General features: G+C 38.0%; 1 protein-coding gene across 6 annotated transcripts; it reads right to left on the reverse strand.

Annotated features, from left to right (window-relative positions):
• Positions 1-2,528: 2,528 nt before the first annotated feature.
• On the reverse strand, positions 2,529-26,480 carry arfgap1 (ADP-ribosylation factor GTPase activating protein 1). 6 transcript variants are annotated; one of them, XM_026240788.1, is made up of 14 exons: positions 26,205-26,480; positions 21,452-21,516; positions 21,264-21,373; positions 21,006-21,177; positions 19,156-19,256; positions 18,986-19,069; positions 16,496-16,607; positions 16,358-16,414; positions 12,170-12,202; positions 10,857-10,886; positions 10,529-10,585; positions 9,658-9,717; positions 7,897-7,973; positions 2,529-3,865 (listed from the first exon to the last, which is right to left on the reverse strand). In XM_026240788.1, the coding sequence occupies exons 2-14, from the start codon at positions 21,509-21,511 to the stop codon at positions 3,619-3,621; spliced, it is 1,200 nt and encodes a 399-aa protein (XP_026096573.1). In that variant the 5' UTR covers positions 21,512-21,516; positions 26,205-26,480; the 3' UTR covers positions 2,529-3,618. The 6 variants fall into 6 exon arrangements, with proteins under 6 accessions (XP_026096573.1, XP_026096574.1, XP_026096577.1 ...); XM_026240789.1 differs by lacking the exon at positions 10,857-10,886; XM_026240792.1 differs by lacking the exon at positions 9,658-9,717 and having other exon boundaries at positions 7,897-7,967.
• Positions 26,481-26,514: the final 34 nt, after the last annotated feature.

A 26,514-nucleotide genomic window follows, 5' to 3' on the forward strand; every position in this document is an offset into this window, starting at 1 on the left:
TTGGAATTGCAAGCAGCACACACTCTTAAAACACTGAACGTCAGAATCTCAGCTGTGTATTAAGATAATTTCTTATTAAACTTCAGGGTCTTTGAATTGTTATGAACATTACGTTCATTAGAAGTTGTTGAATATATTTCTGGACGTATGTTAATGCAAGCTAGCAAAACAATAAAAACAATCCAAATAAAAACAAACTTAAAATAAATATTTTATTTGTTCACATGCATGTCATATAACCATTAATCAACTTCTGGAAATGGTGAACATGAAATTGTGTTGTTCAAGTGAAATGATTAAAATGGTAGCATAAAATTTAAGGGAACTTCAAGTAAATATTTTTGATAAAATAGGTTTGGGAAAAACATTTAATAATCTTAAGAGTAAAGGTTAATAAAAAATAAAAAAAAGTGATCATTCAATCATCATTTATTCAGCATCACATCATTCCAAACCTTTGCCGATCTTCAGTGGGACACAAAACAAAAAACGTAATAAGGCTCTAAAATGATACGAGACGGATGCATTTCCATCATCACCAATGTCCTGCATTCACTAAGTGTGCAGTTCAGACTGCAAGCCAAAGCAGAAGTGAAATGCGGTTGAAATTGGTTGAAGGTTGTGGAGTGATTCAGTGCTTGTTGAAAAGCTGTGATGGTCTCAGAAGTTCAGGGAGATGTTAGAAGCTCATTCTACCAGAGCGGATCAGCGACGATGAAGGTTTTGGAAACACCGTGAAGGAACAAGGCGTCACTCGTTTATTGACCTTAGTTGGCTCATATACTTAAAGGAATGTATTGAGGTGGTGTTCTTGCAGCTGAAGTCCAGAAAGTCAGCATCAAAATCTAAAATCTGAAGCCAGTGGAGTGAGTTTAGTGTTTAGTCCATGTTGGCCAATTGAGGACCAGACATGTTTCCACATTCTGGATCAGAGGTTCAAGTTGTATTCACGCCTCGTCATACTGTAATTACAGTAATTTCAAGATAATGTGATGCTCGACACAGAGCTGTCCGCATCCTCAGATTTGGAATTGTGTTTTTATGGTAACACTATCATCACCAAAGGCTTGCAGAACTCGTAATTGCAACTTTAAAGTTGGGAATGTTCTGACAACTTGGACCTAGACCTCGTTTACACTAGTCCATTTTCGTTTTAAAATGCATAACCTTTGATATGGCTATGCCTATCGTTTACACCACTCTGGTGTTTTCCACGTTCAAAAACAGAGACTTTTGAAAGCTCTGGGGTTGCATTTCAGTGTAAATGGACCAAAATGACTAGCAACCAACTTCTTGTTTACACTTTTACATGCATGTCCAGTGTGCATGAATGGTCACGTGACATGCATTATCCGTTATGTTATGTACATGGAGATCGTTTCAGAAATGCAGCTGGAATGCCAGTGTAAACGCAGATCATTTTAATTCGAAAATGCCATTTTAAATGAAAACACACTAGTGTGGAACAGGGCCCTAGTCTCACATAACCAGACCTTCAGACTGACGGCTGAAGGTCTGGAATCCATGGCAGCTTTCATTGGCCAAGTCCTACTGACATGTCAAGTAACCAATCACAGTTAGTTTCATTCATGGTCACATTTCGGGGTGTGGAAATCTTGCCGTAATAAAAGATCAGTGTGTAAAAATCTCGGACATATTTTAGAGATTCTATGCCGTGAACTTTTGAAAATCCAGAATTTAGTTGATCCTGATAAGCACTTATTGTCACGGTTGTAAACACAACGGGTTTCTTTTTTCGTGAGGGGGTTTGGCTTCATGGCATCTGTTTCCTGGCGGAACATAAAAAAAACGCGACACACACGTCTACCGGAATTCCTGTATAATTCAAACAATCCGTTGACGACTTCAAAACTCTGTCCCTGGATGTGATGTTGGAGGTGAAGACCAACTTGGACTATGTCTCCAAGATACCACCTGTTTACAACAGATACATTTACATGCTACTTAGCCATTGATGGTGCCATAGAAATGCATAATTCAGAGTCTGAGGAGTAGAATGTCACGTCATCTCGAAATTACAGCAATTAAAGCATGGTATGAACACTCTTTAGTAATGCTAGTTGGCTAACATAGCATTTCAGTAGTCCAGTCTTGAAAAGAACGAGCTCTACTGCATATTCTGACAGGAACCCCATGTACCCTTATGATCATGCACCAGAGAAGCTGTGTTTATGGTGAACAGGAGGGGACCAAACATTGATCCTTGAGGCACCCCATGTGACTCTGACATTCGTCTTCTTCAGTTGATCTGCCAGTGAGCAGGACATCATGATAACAGCCAATGCTTCTTTTTGTTTGTCCATTTGAAAGGGTTTCAGTTACTGCAGATTTCCTCAAACCTTCACTACACGTCCACACCATGAGCCTAGCGTAATGATGTTTGCTTCCTGAGCTCTGAATTTTCAAAAACTGCACAGGAAACATCTTCAGATGCAAAATCCAGCTGTCAATTCGTGACCTTCTCATCAACATCAGGTTCAAGTTACATATGAGACCAAGTCCAGAAGTGGTGGTGTTTAAAGCTTTATTAACTATACTATTTAACTAACAGAATATAGTGTAGCTCACCCATGTTCCTCAGACACAGCAGGTGTTGTTACAATTCAAACATATATAGCAGAGATGTGCTACTCCGGTACAACCATGGAGCAGTAGATGTCAATGAATTCATGAACACATGATGTATGTATAACAGCAATTTTCAGTTTCATAAGAGAGATTCGGGGTGAACTTGACAATAATACAGAAAACAATCACCTTATTACTGAGGTACTGTAAGGAGAAACATCCCGTTTAGCCGAAATCACATATGTAAGACCAAAATAAATGAAAAAACATGAATAAATAATGATGTTTGATGTCCAAGTCTTGAGTTTTACATGAAATCTTTGAGATAATTTGTTCTTTCATGTAATCCAAGAGCTCATAAACAGCAAATTTTCACATCTGGAATGACAATATGGACAACACGAGAGGATATTAAAGGAGGAAACATACACACAAAATACATAACCTGATTATAAATGCCTAACACTTAAAAAAAAGAAAAAAATATTAGCGATTTCCATTAGAAGGCCATGAGGTGATGATGAACTGGAGGATGTTAACTAAAACGATGAAAAGCCCATGCGTCATGCTTCTACAGACAAACGTTTGGTCATGGTGATTACGTTATGAACAGGAAGCCTGAACAATTTTACCGATAAAAATGCATTTTTTATTTTTTTTAATAGGAATCTGATTGACAGCTCATTATATATACACATATATAATGAACACATACATATAAAATTAACCATGAACAAACAGGAGTCTGTCATGACACAGAAAAGCCACTGCGATCTGAAGCTTTATGATCTATGGACCACAAACAGCAGATGACATGCAGATTTCTGCTGGTGTCAAAATCCACTAGAATATCAAACTTTATACTGTAATATTAAACATCTCCATTATGGACAGGGACATCAAAAAGATCTTCATCAACTTATTCTCAACAGAAACGAACAACGACAGGCGAAACGAGGGACAGGTCTAGTCAGAGGTGTGTTGTACAGGACAGGTCAATGAAAGCAAACACACAAACCCTCTGCAGGTCTACCAGCCGCTGTTGTCCCAAGAGTCCTCAGCCGCTTTGGGCGTGCTCTTCTTGTCCTTGTCATCTCCAGCTTTCTCCCAGTCATTGTCCCAGGTGTCCCAGCCGTCTGCACCACTATTCTTGTTGTTGGACTGGGCTTCGGAGCTCCTCTCTACAGAGTCACCGCTGAGAGCAGAGTTACTACCAAACGTTTCCCAGAAGTCACGCTTAGGCCCCTGGTTCTGATATCCTTCCTCGTAAGCAGAACTGAAATCAAACAAGCAAAACAAACAAAAGTGACTTTTTTATTATTATATATTTTTTATTGATTGACAAGTGCATGAAATGCTTTCAGAAATCTAATCATCAAAATCCCACAGAAACAAGATCCCCAAAAGAAACAGAAGAGCACTGACACCTCATTAAGTCTGATTGTCCTGAAGCACATACGAGACATGTTAAAGAGTACAACAGGATATTTAACTTGGAAATTTATTTTGGGTGACCTGACTGGATGATAAATGATTCTTGATGTTATTTTCAGCATCATTACTCCAGTCTCCAGTGTCACATGAGCTTCAAAAATCATGAAAATATAATGATTTGCTGCTCAAGAATCAGTGTTGAAAACAGTTAAGCTGCTGAATATTTTTGTGGAAACTGTGATACATTTTATTTTTCAGGTTTCTAAATATAATCTATATCTCAAATTTCCAGTTGCATTATAAACACACACACACACACGACACATATATAAATAGGGCTGTCAGTTTAACACGTTTACTCTATTAATTAGTTATGAAAAAATAACACACAATTAAAATATTTTAAGGCAGTAAATGCACTGGCCCTGCCTCCAGACCTGTACATCATCTTACATTTCATATAGATGACTGTTGACAAATATGTATATAAATATATATAAATTTACATGAAGTGAAGTGAAGTGACATTCAGCCAAGTATGGTGACCCATACTCAGAATTTGTGCTCTGCATTTAACCCATCCGAAATGCATTTAACCCATCCGAAATGCACACACAGAGCAGTGAACACACACACACACTGTGAGCACACACCCGGAGCAGTGTTCATCATTTATGCTGCGGCGCCCGGGGAGCAGTTGGGGGTTCGATGCCTTGCTCAAGGGCACCTAAGTCGTGGTATTGAAGGTGGAGAGAGAGCTGTTCATGCACTACCCCCACCCACAATTCCGTCCGGCCCGAGACTAGAACCCACAACCCTTCGATTGGGAGTCCAACCCTCTAACCATTAGGCCACGACTCCCCACCATATACATATACATGAATTTAGGCTATTAATTTTTACCTATCATGTGTTCCTGGGGAATCGAACCCCCAACCTTGCGCTTGCTTGCTTGCTAATTGCAACGCTCTACCAGTTGAGCTACAGGAACACATTTATATTTTCTCTCTCTCTCTCTCTCTCTCTCTCTCTCTCTCTCTCTCTCTCTCTCTCTCTCTATATATATATATATATATATATATATATATATTAGGGATGCACGATAATATCGGCACAATATCGGTATCGGCCGATAAAAGCTTAAAATGACCATTATCGGTATCGGCCGATATGAATATTTCTGCCGATGAGCCAAACCGATATTCTCCAAGTGAAATAATTGACCTGTTTTTCAGATGTGAATGTCTGTCTACATTTGTAAAATAATAAATTTATGGTAGAATCAGTACAGAAGAGATACATGGATTTCTCTTCAGTAAAATTAAAGTTTAAATATATCAGTATATATTTGTATATATATCGATATCGGTATCGGCATCGGCCAAAATTATTTTGAAAATATCGGCATATCGAATATCGGCCAAAATCCAATATCGTGCATCCCTAATATATATATATATATATATATATATACATACACATATATACATACACATATATACACACACATATATATACGTGTATATATATATATATATATATATGTATATATGTAGAGAGAGAGAGAGAGAGAGAGAGAGAGAGGTTTTGCTCAATTATTCCAAAAAAATATTCCCTATTAAGCCACAGCAGAAATGTGGTGCATCTCCGAACAACACAGCAGTGTTTAGTTTCTGAATGAATCCGTGGTTTTGAACAAATCGTGTGAACCAATGATTCAAAGAGCCATTCATAAAGTCAGCCATTTACTAGGGGTGGGCGGATCGATCTAAATATTGATAGTATCGTTACCATCACTGGTATTGGTATCGGATCGATACAATTGTAATTGAATTTATATTATAATTTAAATATCTCTCATCTACGTTCATTATACTTTGCTCGTGTCTTCTACCTCTACAATCCTGAGCAAACATTGCTTTCATCCGGACCCCCTCCTGCTGCTCTGCTGTGATTCGTTGTTGTCGTCACGTGATTTTATTTATAGCCTATTTTATTTTAAAAGGCTGTAAAGAATTCATTCTACAGTGCCTAATAACTAATAATTTTGTTGACTTCTTTAATAAAAAATATTGCCTAAATAATTGATCATTCATTCACCTCAGAAATAATGACACAGACCTACTGCACTCCCCTACAAAAATATTATTATTATTATTATTATTATTATTAGTATTTTTTTTTTTAAGTAAAAAGTATCGTATTGGTATCGGTATCTGCAATACTGACCCTATATGTATTTGGTATCAAATTTTGCAGTATCGCCTACCACTACCATTTACTTAATTTCTGAATGAATCAGCTGTTTGAACAAATCAAATGAAAGACTCAAAGACATTTACTGCCACCTGCTGGCACTTTTAGTTTATTATTTAGAGTATTATATTTCATTTAAAAAAAGAAAAGGAAGAAACCTTTAAACGGATAGTTAGCCCAAAAAAAATGTATGTCATCATTTACTCAAACCTGAATGACTTACTTAATTTGTGGCACATAAAAGAAGGAATTTTGAAGACTGTTGTTAAAGCTGTTTTGGTTCTCAACGACTTCAATTGCATGAGTAAAAAAAACAAAAAAAAAACATATTATATCGTTTATATTGGGCCGTTGTAGCCTAAATGTTTATGGTGTGGCCATAATATCTAATTAATACTTTCTCATTTAACACAAAAATAGCATTACATCTTTTTTGCAGCCAAATATAATTTGCAATTAATTAAACAATATATATTATTAATTAGATTTTAAAAAATTCATTGAATGACAGTCCTAAAAAAAAAAAAAGGTTTTCAAACTCCTCCTAGGCTGTTTGTCTGATCTCCAATCAAACACCACAGCCATACGGTCACGTTAAATATGCTTACGCCCCTTCTCTGGGGCAAATTATAGATTTCTCAGACACGCAAACAAACATGGCTGCCAACATCCAATCAAATTTCAGCAGGTTATAATGTCAAATCTGAATAGCCAACCGTTATGAAACATGGCAGACACTTACAAGTTGGCTCGATTAAGCGGTGTATTCAATTTGATAAAATCAGTCAGGAGGTGGTGCTTTAACACTTATTTGGTAATAACTTGGTAATAACTAGTTAAGATCAAATTCATGTTTATTCTGATTACTGTTGATGATAACCATTCTTGTGTGAAAACTTTGCCACCATTTCCAGGTTCTGAAAAACCTCATTTTAATAACTTAAAAACCTAACAAAATTGGGTACCACCCTTCTCCTTACAAAAACCGTTTTACTGTCACAGAGATGCAGACTGATGCGATGCGTTTGTGAGTGTGGAGCATAATTACTAACTCAAGTTTCAAGAACTTCTGATGCTATATCAACAGCATTCAGAAATGAAGGTTTTAACGCCAACGTTGTACCCTGGATAACAAATCTTTATAGATCTCATAGTTTTAATCTGTCAATTATTTCATAGATTGATCTGTAGTGAATTAATTGCAGAAATATAAATAGAAATAAGTTTAATAGTCAAACCTTGCAAAGGAATCTGTAATATTCACAAACACCTTTACTTTATATATCCTAATAATACTGAAAACATTTGTCAAGTTGCCAGACAGGACCAAATGTGCCCATGTCCAGCTAAAATGGAGAGACAGTATTATTTGTCTGTTATACACTGATTACATTTGAAGGAAGCTGTGACCTGAGAATCACTGCTCGCAGATATAGTTAAAAATGGAAAATATCATGTTTTTACAGTCAGTTTGCTTGCTGAATAAAAGTTTTTTTAGAAGTTAGCTGTATCTTACTTTTCCCCATCAATGTACAAAAATCATGGAAGTAATAATATCACATGATCTCACATAATGTTCTTCAAATAATTCATGTTCCTGAATAAATCTGTAGTTACCCATCATCAGCGGCCTCTTGTTTCCCACCGAAGAAAGACGTCATGTCCTTCCATCCTTTAGCTCCTGCACCCTGAACCTGCACAAACACACAGCGCCTCAACACCACGGAGCCCAGCGATCAACCACAGAACCACAGAAGACCCCTTCACCCGCCTCGAGATGCAACACACCGGGAGACAGAAACTACAGAAGGACAAGTGACTTCATGGATTTAATCTCACTTTAGATCCCAGTGCTGCTGCGCTTCAGTTCAACATCACGAGTGTGTGTCATTAGTCTGGAGCAGCAGCGGATGTGTTCACATTGGTGATTCGTGCTGCCAAAATGAGTCGGAATGTGCACGGTCTAACTTTGAGCTACAGGCAAAGATGTCAGTTTTGATCGAATTTGAGGTTTTCACAAACCTGAGTTCCTCTTCTAGCAATCCCAAAGCTCCACATACTCATAAAACACCTCAAATGATCTTTATTTTCTGAGGAGTAGCTTTTCCTCTGCTCACTGATGCTGCTTCTCACCACAAGTTGTAGGTCTATTGTTGGAAAGCGCAGCTTTGTGAATATTCATATTGATTTCTCAATGAGATGAGTACAAACCGGTGAAATATCAAACCCTTGCTGATGAAAACAAAACTGACGAAGCGCATGAGTAAGATGCACCTTTCAAAGAGCGAGCGATCTCCCCATGAAGTACATTACTGAGAAATGCCTCGGCTAGATTCACACAAACATAATCTGTTATGTCTTACATGAACGTTTAATTATTGGTTGGGGGAAAATCTAACGTGCAACATTATATCAGATTCATCCATTACAGTAGGTCTTAACATAGATCTGTCTCATTGTTAATCAGACATTTAAAGAAAAGACTCGCTGTTATTGAGTAAACTTCTGTTTATTTGCATCTTTGCTCGGTTTCTTTGATGATTTAACTTCAGAAAACAATGCAAACTTGATTATTCTCAAAATCTATTCTGCCGACTCCTTCGCCATTTTTCATCCGATTCCAACAAGTCATACATCACTGAAGATGTTTTAATGGAGAATGTGAAAATGAATCGAAATCGTTCTTGAAGATCTGCTCATTCCGACTCATTTTGCCAGCACGGGTCACTTTTGTGTTTCGTTCAACTCATTCATTCTCAGTGTGATCAGACCAATGGATCATTGACTTTGCTTTGGTGTGAAAGGGCCTTCAAGTTATTTTGTTAAAAAGCAGTGATGTATTACTGTAAACATGACATGATTTTATTTTTAAAGACCCCATGATACAGTTTGCTATTAAACAGTACGTCTGGAGAAAACACAACATACATAACATAAAAAAATGTGTTATTCCAGAAGAGAGACCGTGTACATCTGAAAAGTGTTTCTCTGCTAGCACTAGGAGCACAGAGAGCTGTGATCTGGATTGTTTTGAGTTTAAAACCAGTCCAGCTTCTACAGCTTTTATCACGGCCAGAAATATATCATGTTTTATCACTTATCTTTGCTTAAAAATCCAAAGTCATCTGGATTGTCATGGGGTCCTTAATACAAGCGTCCTCGTCTACGGACTGATCTACAGAGTCTTCTCATGATCACACAAGCTCTTTTACGTCTAAATCACCGTACTCACCACCGTGATCACAATGGCAGCAGAAGAAGAGAAAGAGGAGTGAGTTGAGACACAGAAAGAGCACAAGCGTTTCTCTCTGCTCGCGATCAGCTGACGTGTGTCACTGCATCACATCAGATGATCGCGAGCAGCCGGGAGCCTCGTACCTTTGTGGCCAGACCTGTGATGCTGACGGCCATTTCATCAAACAACTTTCCCTCCTTCACCTACATGGGTCAGAGCAGTGTTAGAGGATGACATCTGTAGAGAGTTCATTCAGTGAGATCCACGGCTGGTCGGACCCTCACACACACACACACTTCAGATAAACCTCTGTACAACTCTTGAGAGTTTGTGACTGTAATGCTGTGACAGAATGAGACTAACACTGCTGATTATAGGACTACTCACGGTGAGCAGTCACTGGCACATCTTACCCTCACAGCAAGCATTTTAAGAAAGATACATAATTGTTTTTAGGAATTCATAACTTTAATCTTAAGACAACATTTATTATACAGAGGCAACTCCCCACACGTATGATAGACTCTACCGTCCACAGGTTTGCCGTCAGTAAGATTTATTTTTTAAAGCAATTCAGCAAGACTGCATTCAGTTGATCAAAAATTATGCTACAAAAATATTTATATTCCAAGTTTTTTAAACATTCTATTAAAGGAACCACAGACGGACAGCACAACTGTAAATCATCTTCTTATTCTGATTTCTGAAGATCATGTGACGCTGAAGACTGGAGGAATGCTGCTGGAAATACAGCTCTGAATTAAACAGATATTCACATAGAAAACATTTATGAATTATCTATGTTTCATCAACTAAATGCAGTCTTGGTGAAAAGAGACTTCTCCCCTAAACTTCTGAACGTTGGCATGCATATTTTTAAAAAAAGTGTACTTGTATATAAAATGAGTTTTATCTTAATGTGGAAAATGTACTTCCTGCATCTCTAGTTTACTGGCAGCGCTGACTGACTCTTAACTAGACTAGTTACACGCTAGTAACAAACACGCTGGTTACCTTCTCCTGGGTGGGCTTGATAACACTGTCGTTTAACGTCTGTCCCAGTTCAGTGGCCTGAGAGAGAAACACACGGTGAACACACACACTCACAACATGCTGTATTTCACACACAGATAACACCTGATGACGACATGAGTCACATCACATGCATGACAGACCATCAACACTGTGTGGGGGGCGGGGCATGATCTGTCACATGACCTTCAAATGGACAGCGATCAGAGTTTTTATCAGCTGCAGTGAATGGCGGGAATCAAGAGAAGTCATGAAATGCGTGCTGAAGACACAGAACACACACATTCGTGCAGCATGCGGTCAGGGTTACCGGCTCAGGCGGTGGTTTATAGCCCCGTAACTTCATCCACAGCAGCAGCGGCGGCAGAGACAGAATAAAGCAGCGTATATAAACTACAGACGGGACTACAGAGGTCTCACTGCTGGACTTCAGGGAACACTTCAGCCAAAAATACAAACTTGTGCTTCCCCTCGAGATTGTTTCTTCATCAGTTTTGGAGAAATGTGTCATTGCATCACCGTCTCATCAACGGATGCTGTGCGGTGAATGGGTGCCGTCAGAATGAGAGTCTGATAAAAACATCACAATAATCCACAGCACTCCAGTCCATCAGTGAACATCTGGAGAAGACCAAAGATGAAACTAATCCAGCATCAAGATGATTTTAACTTCAAACCATGACCTCTGGCTAAAGTTAGCCCATTACCCATCATAACACTTCCTCCAATGACAGCATTTTATCAGCTGTTTGGACTCTCATTCTGACGGCACCCATTCACTGCAGAGCATCCACTGATGACCAAGTGATGGAATACTGAATTTCTCCAAATCTGAAGTGAAGAAACAAACACATCCTAAGCTCGGATGACCTGAGGGTGAGCACATTTTCATTTTTGAGTGAACTGTACCTTTACCATGGTCTTCTGTGAGCAGTGTTCCTCACATCACATTATCACCACTTTTCATTCAGATTATGATGGTTTAGTTCAGTATTATTAAGAGGTGCAGCCCATGTGTGCCTGCATTCACACACACTAGTTCTTCAGCATCTCACAATCAGTGTGTGTGTGTGTGTGTGCACATGTTTATATTAATATGATTAAATAATCAGTATCAGTTTGTTAAAGTGAAGCTGGATAAAATAGCAAACCTGCCAACCTTGGAAAAAAATTATAGAGTACCATCAGACGGGACGGGGATGGGACACAAGGTTTGGGGGACTACATTATTACCTAAAGCTCCTTTATGGCTAATCTATAGTGGTGTTATGGCTAATTCTATACAATATAGAATATATAAATGTCTTTCTGTGATAAGAAGCCGATACAGATCACAAAATTTAGTCATTTCTACACTTGACTGTCGTTGTGGTATAAAAACACGTTATAATATTTTCTTTTCTTGGAGAGAAAGTTTAAAAATCTCTTGTCATTTAAAGTCATCTCAAAGGAAAATGTTTGGTGTGTGTTGCGATGTAATGTTGACAATTGTACCAGTGTACTTTGAGGTCAACATGCATATCTGCTACACAAAATGCCTACAGACTGGCAGGTCTGAAATGGGTACATTGATATTTTAAGCCTGTCCTCGTAGAAATCAGACTTCACACTGATGAGACGTACCTTCAGAGTTGCTTGGCTGGCCAGTTTTGTGGTCTGTTAAGGACAGAAGAGGAGAAAGTGTCTTTATAATCACAATCCCTAGCAGCTGACACACATCATTCATCACAATCGATCATTAAACCGTTCAGCCTGAAGAGTGTGCGGTGTAGTGAACACACAGCGATGCTCCTGACTCAAAATGAGGCAGACATTGTACCCACCCTTTAACTGGTGCTAACAAACACCTCCAATAATTACATCATTGAAGAAAATTGTAATTATCAAGTTACATTTTACAAAAACAAACCTATTGAACATTAAATAAAGCATGCATGCCTTGATGGGGAGTAAAGCAGGGCTCCAAACAAAATAAATTGAGTAAGAAAAAAAACATAGGAGCCAAAATATTTTTTTAGGTGCTACAGAATAAACACATTTTATTTATTTTTACACTTTAGCATTTCAATCATATTGTGATGTGTTTATGTCTCATCTTGTAGATGACCTGGGAGCTAAGGTATGGAAGCATATGGGTAGCATTATTCAATTTGGGATGTAATATGCAAAATGACAATGCAATATGTAAAATGGCAATGCATTTCTGTATTTACATTTACATTTTCCAATACATTTGTGCAACGTTTGGTGCAAAATGAAAATGAAAATTAAATTAAATAATTTTCATTTGCCATTTCCTACACCAGTTTTAATATGTAAAATGAATATTAATTTTAACGCTTTATAATTTGCAAAATTAAAATGAAAATGTATTACAGAAATGATTAGATATGTATAACATGTTCAAGCAAAAACTGTGGCAAAATGATCATTTAAATGCTATTTTTCTTAAATGCATTAACACTCACAGTCAAGACACTTACGATTGCATTTTCATTCAATGTCCCGCAATGAATGTAGCAAAATTCAATGTGCACATTGAAAATGCATTCCTAGCCGATCACATCTCCACCCCCTCCCGCCCTGTCAATCACTGCGTGAACAAGGCGGGGCTTACAGAAGGTCAAGAGACTCAAATCTCAAGAAGAGGATACAAGTGAGAGAACATGGACAAGACAGATGGTCCGTGTACGTTTTGATCATTTTGGTTTATGGCTTCAATATTTCATTCACACTTGTAGGCGGAGCTGAAACGCTGCTTTCATCTGATTGGTCGAATCGCTCCGCCTTCACCTCAGTCTTTTTATTCTTTCAGGCAGAATAAGAGTCGGTGCGAGTGAAGCACTGAAATGTCTGAAACTACACTCACTGTTAATTAGCATAATATTTGAATCAGATGTAGCTGGGCACATAATTTGTGCTGTCGAGACCTGCAAATTATTTCTAGGTTGTAGTATATGAATATTGTCCCACTGAAAAATAATAGACTGAACAGTTCCATGTCTGTAACATTTACCACTCTCATCTTTTAAGTCATAAGGCACTAGGTATGTGTGTGTGTGACATTAATAAATAATTGTAAAAATGAATATAGTTAAATTTCTAAATAAAAATTGTAAAATTAGCTCTATGCTGCTCAGTACTCATGCTGCTCAGTGCTCCTGTAGCCTACCCCAGAGCGCCCTCTCGCGGCTGTAGACGGTAATGTTTTCTCTTGGTCCTAAATAAATGCGACTTATAGTCCAGTGCAATTTATATATGTTTTTTTCCTCGTCATGACGTTTTTTTGGACTGATGCAACTTATACCGAAAAATACAGTTAACTTTAATATTATTATTTATTATGAAGAGTAATTGACAGACTAGAACTTACATTTTTCACCCAATTCAGCTCAGATCTTCAGACTCATCTGACTCGTGTTGCTTGTATAACTGGCCAGACTTACCTTCCATAAAAATCCTATTTAATTTTATTTCATAAATTTAACTATATTTATTTCCACTTCACTGTTATCCAAGGAGAGAGAACTATTTGCACTGTATTTATCAGTGGGACAATATTCATACAATAATTTAACGGGGTCTCTTGCAGGTCTCAGCAGCACAAATTATGTGCCCAGCTACATCTGATTCAAATATTATGCTAATTAACAGTGAGCGGTGCTTTCAGACATTACAGTGCTTCACTCGCACTGATACTCCATTTTCTCTCACTTGAGTCTCTTGACCTTCTGTAAGCCCCGCCTTGTTCACGCAGTGATTGACATTAAATTAATATTCATTTTACATATTAAAACTGGTGTATGAAATGGCAAATTAAACTTATGTAATTTAATTTTCATTTTCATTTTGCACCAAACGTTGCACAAATGTATTGGAAAATGTAAATGTAAATACAGAAATGCATTGTCATTTTGCATATTACATCCCAAATTGAATAATGCTACCCATATGCTTCCATACTAAGGTTCCCTTAAAGTGGTACTAAATGTCTTTTCATACTTGAAATATACAGTCACGCACGGTTTATTACACAGAATCTGAACCAATGTCATGGACTATAAGCATCACTTGGCCAGTGACTAAAGTTTGTGCTCCTCCTCAATGCATTCTGGAAATCAGTCTGTTCTTCTTAATTAGTTAAATCTAATTTCATAGGAGTTGAATCATGTAGACAAATATTAAAATGCAATAGCGCATATAGTAACATGCTTCTCTTTATAGTTATTTTTCTAGCTGACTGATGAGCTTATAGACACCAAATGTTTATTCTAAGTTAAATGTAGACCATTATTACGTTGCAATAAGTAAGTTGTACTGTAGGCCCTGCCTTTTGATGTTAATTTAAGTTCATTCTGTGCTACAGTAGTAAAGAGAGAGATTAAATGAGTTACTTGCCGCTTGAACTGAGGCGCGTAAGTGACTGCATCTGCCACAAAGAGTGCCCAAACTGTGTTCATTGTTTGTATTTCATTATGAATTTTTTATAATTTTAAAGCCGATACTTTGTTTATTAAAAAGTAACACATTTTTTTGCGATTACTGGGTGGCAAGTGTGCTTCAAATAATGAAGTTCACTCAACTTTGATGCACATTTTCTCAGTTTAATACGTTAACATTGCAAATGATGCGATCGCAAAACAATCAAGAAAAAAAGCATTACAAGAAAATTTTTAAGTTATAACGTAAACACATAGGCCTTATCGCCAGTGGTGACCTCATTAAAAACTTCTCGCAATTTAATATTTTTGGTTTCAATTTAACATTTTGGTCGTTTTAGTTGCAGTTTGGAGCCCTGTAAAAGATGGGCTTATTTTTTAAAAGAGAGATTTAAGACAAATAAAAAATGGAAAGGTGTCCTTTTATTATCGCTTGGACAAAATGCTGCACAAAACTGAAATATGTCAAATAAAATGTTTGAAATTTTATAACACAAATAGAAAATACATAGGTTTTAACTGTGCTCTTTCAGTTTAAAATTGGAGGAATCTGTGCATTGTAATCACGATCCAAACAAAGATTCTGCACACATGCAGCATGACCAGTTTTAAATCTACATTAATTTCTACAAGACTGTATAATTTCAAAATATGAAGCAAAAACAGGACGGTCAGACTGTAGTTTTACTGAAACCGAAACAGCAGACAGGCTGAAAGAGAAGCTGATTTACTCTCTGCCAGCAGGTGGCGCTGGTGGAGCAGCAGCAATACACTGTTTCCTTGATTACCGCTGTAAACAAAGAAGCACTTACGAACACTACTTTAATTTTGCATTATACATACACGAAGGCAACCCCCCCCCCCAAACATTTTTTTTTATACATTAATGTAAACCCTTCCCCCAGTTGTTTCGCAATTTGTTTAACATCTCAACCAATTTGTGCAGGTTCTGATCACACAATATGAGTGTCATTTGAGCTTCAAAACAGAAATTATGATACTGTATAAAGAAATGTGAATGTGTGTAAAAATATCAGTATTTCTTCAAATGTGCACACTTTTGGACTAAGAGCCCTAATGGACGCTGTTCAGTGATGCTTGCACGTGACTGTCTCCTAGAGTTTCGCTACGACACAAAATTTGATTGAGACTGCCGCCTCATAAAAACCCGTCTGTAAACCATTTGACAGACACAACACATTATTAACACCAGCTTCGGTGTCTCACTGGCTCCATAAAACATATTCAGGGCACAAATATTCCTGATCTAGCAACTCAATGCGGCTGCTGTCGTCCTTTACTAGCAGGTTTAGTGGTGTGCTGAACATTAGGGGAACAGTTGTTCTGTGTGTGTTTGCAGCAATGTACTTACACTGTCTTTAGCCACCGATGCAAACTTACTGGCTCCAACGGTAAAGCTGCTCCAGCCCTGAAACACACGACACAGACAACGGTAAGGACGAATGACGGACCAACCTTAGTTATATCAACGCTGCTGCTGCAGTTTTACCGAGTAGATGGAAGACATAGCGTTGTTCATGAAGTCTTCATCTTTCTTGGGCGGGTTAGGAGTGTTTCCAAATCCCACATATCGATTCTCCTGCGCGCCGGACGCTCCGGCACTGAAACACCACAAAATCACAACAATATTCACACATACCGTATTTTCCAGACTAAAAGTCACACTTTTTTTCATAGTTTGGCTGGTCCTGCGACTAATAGTCAGGTGCGACTTATTTATCAAAATTAATTTGACATGAACCGAGAGAAATTAACTAAGAGTTCACATTACCGTCTCCAGCCGCCAGAGGGCGCTCTATGCTGCTCACTGCTCCTGTAGTCTACACTGAAGACATAGAGCGCCCTCTCGTGGCTGTATACGGTAATGTTTTTTCTTGGTTCTTGGTTCTAAATGAATGCAACTTATAGTCCAGTGCGACTTATAGTCCGAAAAATACGGTAATACCACAGGTTACAGCGGTTCACACACATGAAATAATATGGTCGTACAAACGTGTGATGTGGACACTAGCTGGGGTGACGGGCCATATCTATTCCCATCTAGCGCTTACTGTTTATTTGACTGTCAACATAAAAGCTTTTGAGTCATGTGACTGCAATAAAGCTGCTTGGTTATCGGCAAAAAAAAAATCATTATCACAACCATTGTAGTCACGGTTGGGATGATTGATCAGCGGTCTCTAAAAAGAACAATCTCAAAAAAAAAAAAAAGATCTCTGCTGATGCTGATGCTGTGAGAGGTTTGGCTCGACATGTAGTGACACCGTCTCAGTCTCTGTCCGGCGCGGGTGAAATAATTCTAATGCTGAAAGTGAGGTACAATTCATATTTCTTCATTAAATAACATATGAAGTCATTTGAAAAAGTTTCTGTGAGATAACAGTGTGAGTGAATCAGGAATTGAAGTTTATAAACTGCATTTTTTTTCGTTTACGTTTTTGCCGGTGTTTAAACCATTCAAGGCTTGCACAGGATTGCTTGTAATACAGATTTAAATGCCAAAGAAAAGGCTTCTTTTAGAATGTTTGTGATAACGTAGAAAGAGTAGCTTAAATGTTTTGCTTTAGCAACTCAATATATATATAAATGCAGAAGTAAACGCACAAGCAAAAAAGCATTGAATAACTGATGAAAGACTATTACTTTATGGTGTAAAAAAGAATTGCAATGTTGAAAAATTATTTTAAGTAACAAATGCCGGCTCCGTGATTAACACTAAATCTCCATCACCTGCTTTCAGATGGAGGGACATTTAATAGACAGCACCATAGGTCACTGAGAAGCTATAAAATATTGGGTTTTCTGCAACCGGCCCGTGGTCTAAAGTCTGAACCACTCATGTCAGATGGACTATTCAGACCACGTCTTTCCTACTTTTCTGGATCTTGACAGTTTAATTACTTGGTAGTCAATGGGACAATCACAAGCCTCCTGGTTTTCTTCCAAAATATCTTAAATTGTGATCCAAAGATGAACGAAGCTTTTACTGGTTTGGAACAGCATGGGGGTAAGCGATTCAAGACAAAGTGTAACTCTTTAAACTATCTTCAGCTAGCAGCCACAAAATCACAAAATAGCTTCAGAAGTAACACAGAATAATACGCACAATCTCAGACATGGATTGGCCCTCTCTGACCGATACGACAAAAAAAATGGCAGTATCAGAGCCGATACATGATACGAATATCAAAACAGCACATCTCTATTGCTTTTATAACAATGCTTCATGAGTGAAAAATAATGCATTTATTAATCTTTTAAAACAAGCTTGCTGTTTAAACATGTTGGTTAGTTTGACCCACATTATATTTTTAAACCAGAGTATATTTATTGAATGTGATGCACGTGTTTCGAAAAGATTCAGGGTCAAAATGATGCCCATTAGTTTCCATGCAATTCACCAAGAATCAACACTTAGGGAGACTTTTAACCCTCAATTTCTCATGTTTTGTATGTGTTTTAATTTTTTTATGCAAAATGATGAACAGGTTTGACGAATTCTGTTATTTCCATGAGTAGAAATCTTAATATTTAAGCATATAATGATATTCTAGGCAACTGTGTGCTTCAACTTCTATAGCAATAGTTTGGACTGGACCCTAGCCTATTCTGTATAAGCTAAGGTTAAACAAGAAATGGCTGATTGAGTCAGTGTGGAAGAACTTGACTGGTCTGAAGAAACCTCTGCTGTGACTTTAAATACAGACCTTAAGCCAAAAACACTAGTACACATGGGTAAAAGTCATTTTAGACACTTTCAAAACTGTAGATGCAAATACGATTTTAAACACATTAATTATGTTTCCATCTTTGTTGCCACAGTTTTGGAAGCGTCTTTTTCTGTCCAAGACTGAAGGAGATGTCCCAATACTTTTGTCCACCAGTGTATGAACTAAGTCTCTGGTGTTTGGTGACGAGTCTAGTCCTTCTTTCTTCAAACATCTGAATGTAATGATGGATGAGGGAAACACAAACTCACTTCTGATAGGAGTTGACATCATCCGTCAGCCAGTCCTCAAACGTCTTATCAGAGGAGTGAGTGTGGTTTTGTCCCGCACTGGACCTACAACGACAGCATCACACGTCAGCATCATCATCATCATCATCATTCATGGTGTATCTTCAGATGCAGGGACTGACGGCTGGTACCGGTGGGTGGCGCTCAGGCCGCTCTTGGCCTGTGGAGGAGTCCAGTTCCTGGCAGGAGAGTTCTCCATCGTCCACTCCTTCCCTTCGGCCAGCGTCGCCACCTTCAACACACAACACCACACTACTGCAGAATACTGTCATGTGTGCAAGCAGTCAAACAGATCTTCAACACACAACAATCACAACTTCAGTCCAGTCTTATACCCGTACAATATCCTAAAGCCTAAAGTTCATCTTGAAAAAGGAAGTTGTTATCAAGTGTCTAAAAGGTACTACAGCATTGTATGTGTTGCACGATACTCTGCTTTTAAATAAAGTACCATTCTGCATTTTACAAGTAACGGTACTTTAAGAAAGTGTTTTAATAAGAGCTGTATTTCCTGGGTTGTATTGCTTAAACTCACTGACAATTTAAGAGTGAATAATAAACATGCATGAATGAGAAAATACAGCATGGGATGCTTTCTGTTCGTGGAGTCTATCTGGAAGCGGTTTATATCCCTGACGACTGGCTTTTTTCCTCAGAATTGACTCGCTATTGCGGAGTTTAATGAAGTTATGAAGTCCAATCTATGAGTTATAAACTTGCATTTGCAAGAAGAAAAAAAATCATAATGGTGAAATAAATAAATGTTGCGTAAAATGTAAACGGTAAATATTTGATTGCATAAATGTAGGGCTAATAAAATACTTCCCCAATAAACGGCGTATGTGATTATTATATAGACCTATTTTTTTTTTTTTTATGTTTTTTTTGTAATGTTACTTCACCCAGAGCCAGGTGGTTGTAACACTTGGTTAAATGACGAGACACATGATTTGAGACGAGCTTGTACAAAAGCGGAGGAAGACGGCTCTTCCGTATATCTGATGATGACCTTCCTTCTTATTTGCGGTGTATCCTTTGATGGCTATATATAATCTATTTGTGCCAGGAGCTTCCCTGCTACTGCTAATGCAGGTGTCATACAGAATATTACAAGAGGCTTTAGCTACTTATAAAGGATGCTGTAAAAACTGCCAAAACAAACTATTTATACCCGATATAATGGGAATCCAAAAGTGTTCTTTAATATGATCAATTCTGTACTTAATCCAGCTGGATGATGTTAATTGTTATTAGATTTTATTAGAATGCAGATTGTGCCTGGTTCTTTTAGCTACTAACTGCACATCTGTGTTAGTTAATCACTCAGTCTTTATTAGAGATAATTGGTCAGTAGAAACCTGCATCCCGTTAAAAACTATCAAACAGACCTTTGAGATTATCGGCTCAAGTATACGATCAAGTATACTGACATTAGTTAATTAAAGTTTTAAAGGGGTGTTTCTTTTTTTTTCTAGGCTTGATTGTGTTTATGGGGTGCAGTGTAAGATATGTACATTTTTTTCTCATAATTGACCTTTATTCCACTTCTATCCCTTCTTCCTTCCTTCCTTCCAAGCTGATAATTTCCTGTTTAGGAAGCCCCTCCCTCAGAAACAGGCGATGGGCTCTGATTGGTTAGTCTAAACGCCCCACCCCTCACCTCAGCGGTTGTATCGTAGACAAGGCGTTGTTAATAAATTATGCTTAATAAAATGATCACATTGACACCAATGTGTCCCTGAGCAAGACACTTAACCTCTAGAGGCGTGCGACCTCTGACATAAATATAGCAATTGTAAGTTGCTTTGGATAAAAGCGTCAGCTAAATGAATGTAAATGTAATGTCACAAAGACTGTTTTATCAATGTCCTTACTACGTTTTTGGGTTTGGGGAAGAAAAAAAAATTGGGATTAGAGTTAGTTTTTCCACTGATGAGTCAAGGAAACAGTCACCAGATCAATGGATGATGGGAGTAATCACCTTGTCTCTGAAGAGCGCAGCGGCTTTGCTGTTGTATTTGTCCTGCAGGCTCCAATTCGGGTCAAAGTCGTCCTGCAGCTCCAGGAACATACGAAACTTGCTGTTTCCTCCCATCTTCATCTTCTCCAGCTCCAAGTCCTTCCACTTGTCCATCGAAACAGACCGTACAAAGCTACGAAGAGAACAAATGAACCACTCACAAATGAATGCATCACACTTGATATTTTCAGATGTTCTTCAGATAAAAAGGAGTCTGACCTGAGGTGGACGCCGAGGCCTCTGTGTTTGCCCGAGCACTCCAGACAGATCCAGATGCCATACGTCACGCTGACCCACTGCGGGTTAAAGGCGCCGCACTCGAAACACACCTGACACACAAACACATGCTTTAAACACACCGCACCAGAGAGAGAGAGAGAGGATGAGGAGCTGATGAAGACGCTCACATTGTTCTCGTCTTCAGACCGGACCTCCTTCAGCACACGTCTGGTTCTGGGACTCGCCATCCGCCCTGAAACACACGAGGGACAACAGCACACGCTTTTATTCAGTTAACAGATAACAACTGAGTTTGTTCTAGTAGATGAAGCTAAAGTTGGGACATTTTGTAAAAATGCAATAAAATCAAGAGTCTGTGATTTTGTTCATTCTCTTGAACTTTTATTGAATTGACAAAAGTACTAAGAGAACATTTCCAATCTTTTGACCAATGTACTTGTACATTTTGTAAATATGAACACATTTTGATGACTGCAACACACTACAGAAGTGCATTTAACACTGTGTCACATCAGCTTTCCTTAATAATTACAATGTTTCATTGTTTGGGAATTAAGGATATTAATTGTTTAAGCTTTGCAAGCAATATTTTTGTCCAGTATCTCTTGAAAATAAAGTCTTTAGATGCTCATCAATAGTCGTCAACCGATATATTGCCAAGACCGATATATCGGTCAATATTTTGTTTTTTGTTTTTTTCGGCTTGACCAATGTATTCAAAGCGGGACTTTTGTTTTGACTGCGCTGAGAGCTCTTGTTCGTTGTTAACAGTTCTAATATGGATAGAAGTAGGGCTGTAGCTATCGAATATTTTAGTAATCGAGTATTCTACCAAAAATTCCATCGATTAATCGAGTAATCGGATAAAATTGTTGTTGTTTTTTAGCTTAATTAAAGTGTAATATTAATTATGCAAGAGAAAATAAGACTCCCAGGTCTCTTAAAATGAACAGCTAAGTTTCCTTTTTTTTAAATGCATAGATTGCAATGCATACATCAAAAATAAACATTTAATTATTACCCATTGTATCTGTCTGTACTTGTACTGTGAACAATGACAATAAAGACAGATGAATTAAGTGCATTTAAAAGCCATTCAGTTTTAAATAAAGCATTTTCTGAGATGCACATACAACATTAATTTAATTTATCTTTTAATTATTGAAAATTAACTTTTTGGTAAACAAAGGGGATTTACTATTAAAAATAAAACATGGAAGAAATGTTGTGAGATTAAACCTTAAAAAAAAAAAAAAGTTTGATTTTTTTTTTTTTTTTTAGTATGTACATTCTGCTGAAGAATAGTCTTTAACCGGACTTTTATTTTGAAGGGTTGACGTACCTTTACAGTTTTGTGTATGTGATGTGACGCTAGTTTTTAGTGGTGGGCGATACTGCAAAAGTAGCGGTAGAAGACACGAGCAAAATATAATGAACGTAGATGAGAGATATTTAAATTTAAATATCGATTCAATTACAATTGTATCGATCCAATACCAATACCAGTGTTGGCATCGATACTATCGATATTTAGATCGATCCGCCCACCCCTACTAGTTTTACTCAAATCAAACGGTCAAATGCTCATGAAGTGACTGTCAGAGCAGTTCTGGAGATGTTGTTCATGTGCTCACGTCTTATTTAGTGAGACAGCAGACGCTGAAATCACCGGAGTGTCACGTGCGCTTCAGTGTGTTAATAAAGGAAGATGTGCTTCTGTTCCATTCATTAACAGAGACACGCAGAACATGCAGGATTCATATTTAAATAGAATGTTCCAGCTTAATATTTACAGATATTAGTCCATATCGTGATTTGATGTAAGTGCAATGATCTATTTTTGATTAATTAATTCAAATTCCATGCCATTCCGCGTTAAACTGTGAATTCCGTTTTTATGACTGGATTCCGCGATTCCCTCCGCGTTTTCTGCATCGCGGAAATCATAGGGCCCTAGCTGTGGTATGCCAGCTCTATCTTGCACTGGACACACGCCACGACGTTCTCTTTACGTTTGCCCGTGCACTCAAATCAAAAAACTGCTGATTCCTTGTAGTTTGGGATTTTGGAAACAGCGCTTGTGTCTCCTTCCTCTATCTGGGTGACGTAAAGGCGTTGTGTCACATTTTTAAAATTCATTGCGAAAGAATCTGACGTGAGATTTAAAATAAATTAAAAGAGACTTTTTTTCATTTTTTGAAATTGAGTTACTCGATTAACTTGATATTTATATAATTTAAATAAATCTTTGAATTACAAATGAAAATGAGTTTTCATAAGTCATGCAAACGTAGTTGAATCCAGCTGGGAGATCTTGTGAAGTGTGTATCCACACACAGTCCGTGTGATCGAATGCTTTAAACTTTAAACTCATGATTTTCAGAACATGGCAGCATCGCTACATAGAATTGATGTAAAGCTTTCTCCTTGAGTAACAGATATTCAAGTCTCATTTCCTAATGCAGCAGCAGACTGTGATAAATGACAGTGGATTTCTGAATTACTCCTGAGCCCGTGTGGCGATATTTAACACTGCAGTATGATGGTTTCTTATGCAATGACATCTGAGGGCTCAAAGGTCAAACACATTCAACTGAGGTTTCCTGCCTTGCCCTAAATGTACTCTGATTTCTTTGGAGTCTTTTCACAATATTATGTATGGTCCTTGGTGAAAGACATACATTTTTTGTTATTTTGCATTGCTAAATTTTTTATTTGTTTGGCAGTACTCTCATGAAATTTGGCAAAAAATGATGAGTCATGATCCAGCATTGTTTGCAAAGACTGAGATGCTCCATTTGTACCCAATAGGGCTGTGTGATTAATCACATGTGATTGTCTTGCACATCTCATCAGTAAAGCCAGTTCTGTGATTAGTAGTAACTCTCCATCACCTGTTTTCAGATGGAGCAGCATTTACTACACAGAGCTGTAGCTCACTGAGAAGCTAGACGATACCGCGTTCATAATCGAATGGGATTCAACTGCATAATAGATTAATATTCACTAAGTAATACACTGTTTTGTAGAGGGGAGTCAAAATGGCAATTTTCACCTGAGATTTAGAGCCAAATTACAGGATGATAAAAATGACTTAAAGATTGCAGCATCATAATGTTACTTTTACACACAGTTTGTTAGGATCATTAGTGAAATCTGTTGACTTCAGCGGTCTCTGTTGCATTATGTGCTAATGGTGACCATTCAAAATTGGGGAAAGAGCACATTTCATTTACCTTGAGAAAATTGAGACTCTTATGTTAAGTCTTACAAACAAACACAGCGCATTGGGATTGCTTGCGAGACACTGTTGACGTAACAGCTACTCGAAGGCAGAGAGCTAGGGTGGAAACTACAACAATGCAGGACTGTCAATCAAACACCGAGGACCGCCCCTGTGCAATGTGACATCACACTGCATGAGCAGAATCACAAGCCTAGCGAGACTGACTCGGTTTAAAGAGGATTGAAAATGAAGAACGGGTGGATTTATATCATTGTAGGGCAGTTGTGTTCACACACTGCCAATACACATTTAGTGAATTAAGTGAATTTTGCATAATTGGTGGCCTTTAACAAAGTTATGACATGGTACATGTTATATTTAAGGTGTCTAGGATTAACATACAAATACATATAAATCCAATAACATCTATTGGTGAAGGCTACACTCAAATGTTCCACTGACAGAGTTACAGTGATTGTTGCACTAAATTCAGAGTTCAAATGTTACAAATTATGTTACAATAATCTATCTGTAATACTGGTAGCACTGATATAACAAACTATGATATAAGTTAAAAAAGTAACAATTTTGAAATACGTTGATGGTTGTATTATTTCTTATCTCTTTTATTTCAGCATACTTCAAGTGTTGTACAATATATATATATATATATATATATATATAAATAGTAATCCTAGAATGTGATCATACAGATTTTAAAATAGTTGGGCCTCATGAGATATATAACTTGATGTCTACAGAAATATGTTCATTCAGTATTATGTGAGTAAGTGAAGTGACATTCAGCCAAGTATGGTGACCCATACTCAGAATTTGTGCTCTGCATTTAACCCATCCGAAGTGCACACACACAGAGCAGTGAACACACACACACACACACACACACACACACACACACACACACTGTGAGCACACACCCGGAGCAGTGGGCAGCCATTTATGCTGCGGCGCCCGGGGAGCAGTTGGGGGTTCGATGCCTTGCTCAAGGGCACCTAAGTCGTGGTATTGAAGGTGGAGAGAGAGCTGTTCATGCACTCCCCCCACCCACAATTCCGTCCGGCCTGAGACTAGAACTCACAACCTTTCGATTGGGAGTCCCGACTCTCTAACCATTAGGCCACGACTTCCCTATTATCCCACCAGTCACAACTGTGGCCGACAATAAAACAGTTTTCCCCCCACACACTTTTACAAAAAACAAAAAATAAAAAATAAATAAATAAATAAAATAAAAAATAATAATAATAATAATTCAGAAAGTAATTCTATTTCAAAGAGCTACCACTGAAATATAATTTGGATATTTTCGTGTCTATGAAAAATAATTGGGATAAAACGGGTTAATGTCCTTATAGCAGAAGAGAAACATAACCACCTTTCTCCAGAGATGATTCTCAATCACACGGAGATGGCTCTGAGATACTGAATGTTGTGTGTGATGTGTATATTATGAACATGTTTCTGTGTGGATCTCAGGGACTGACAGAAGCCCAGGATCACTGAAGTCCTGTGATCGTGATCATAACGTCAATCACAGAAGAAGTCATCTTAATGGAGAAATGAAACACCGCCTGCTCTCGACTGACAGCCGCTGACTGATGTGTCAATAACACGATCAGATGAACGTGATCGATCATCGAGCTGTTAACGCGATGTTGACGCGTCTGTCTTACCTGCGGGGTTTGTCTTCGGCTCGTTTGATGATTATGAGGATGATGATGATGATGGTGGTCTCTCTTTACGCAGATCTCATTTACTCATGAAAAGTCACGTCAAGCGATTTCCATCCGAGTCGAAGCGTTTAGATCGATGGTTGATCTCTAACGTTTACCGCGTTAAATCACCGGTTGATCCGACTCGCCTGACCATTGATCACTGCTGCGCTGGCAGACAGCGGCATTCTGGGACATCCGCGCTGCGTCACGCCTGCGTCATCGGCGTACGTCATGCGTCGTGACGCCAGGCCCTGCCGGAAATGAAGCG

This window comes from Carassius auratus, linkage group LG36F (assembly GCF_003368295.1).
Source record: "Carassius auratus strain Wakin linkage group LG36F, ASM336829v1, whole genome shotgun sequence".
NCBI lineage: Eukaryota > Metazoa > Chordata > Actinopteri > Cypriniformes > Cyprinidae > Carassius > Carassius auratus.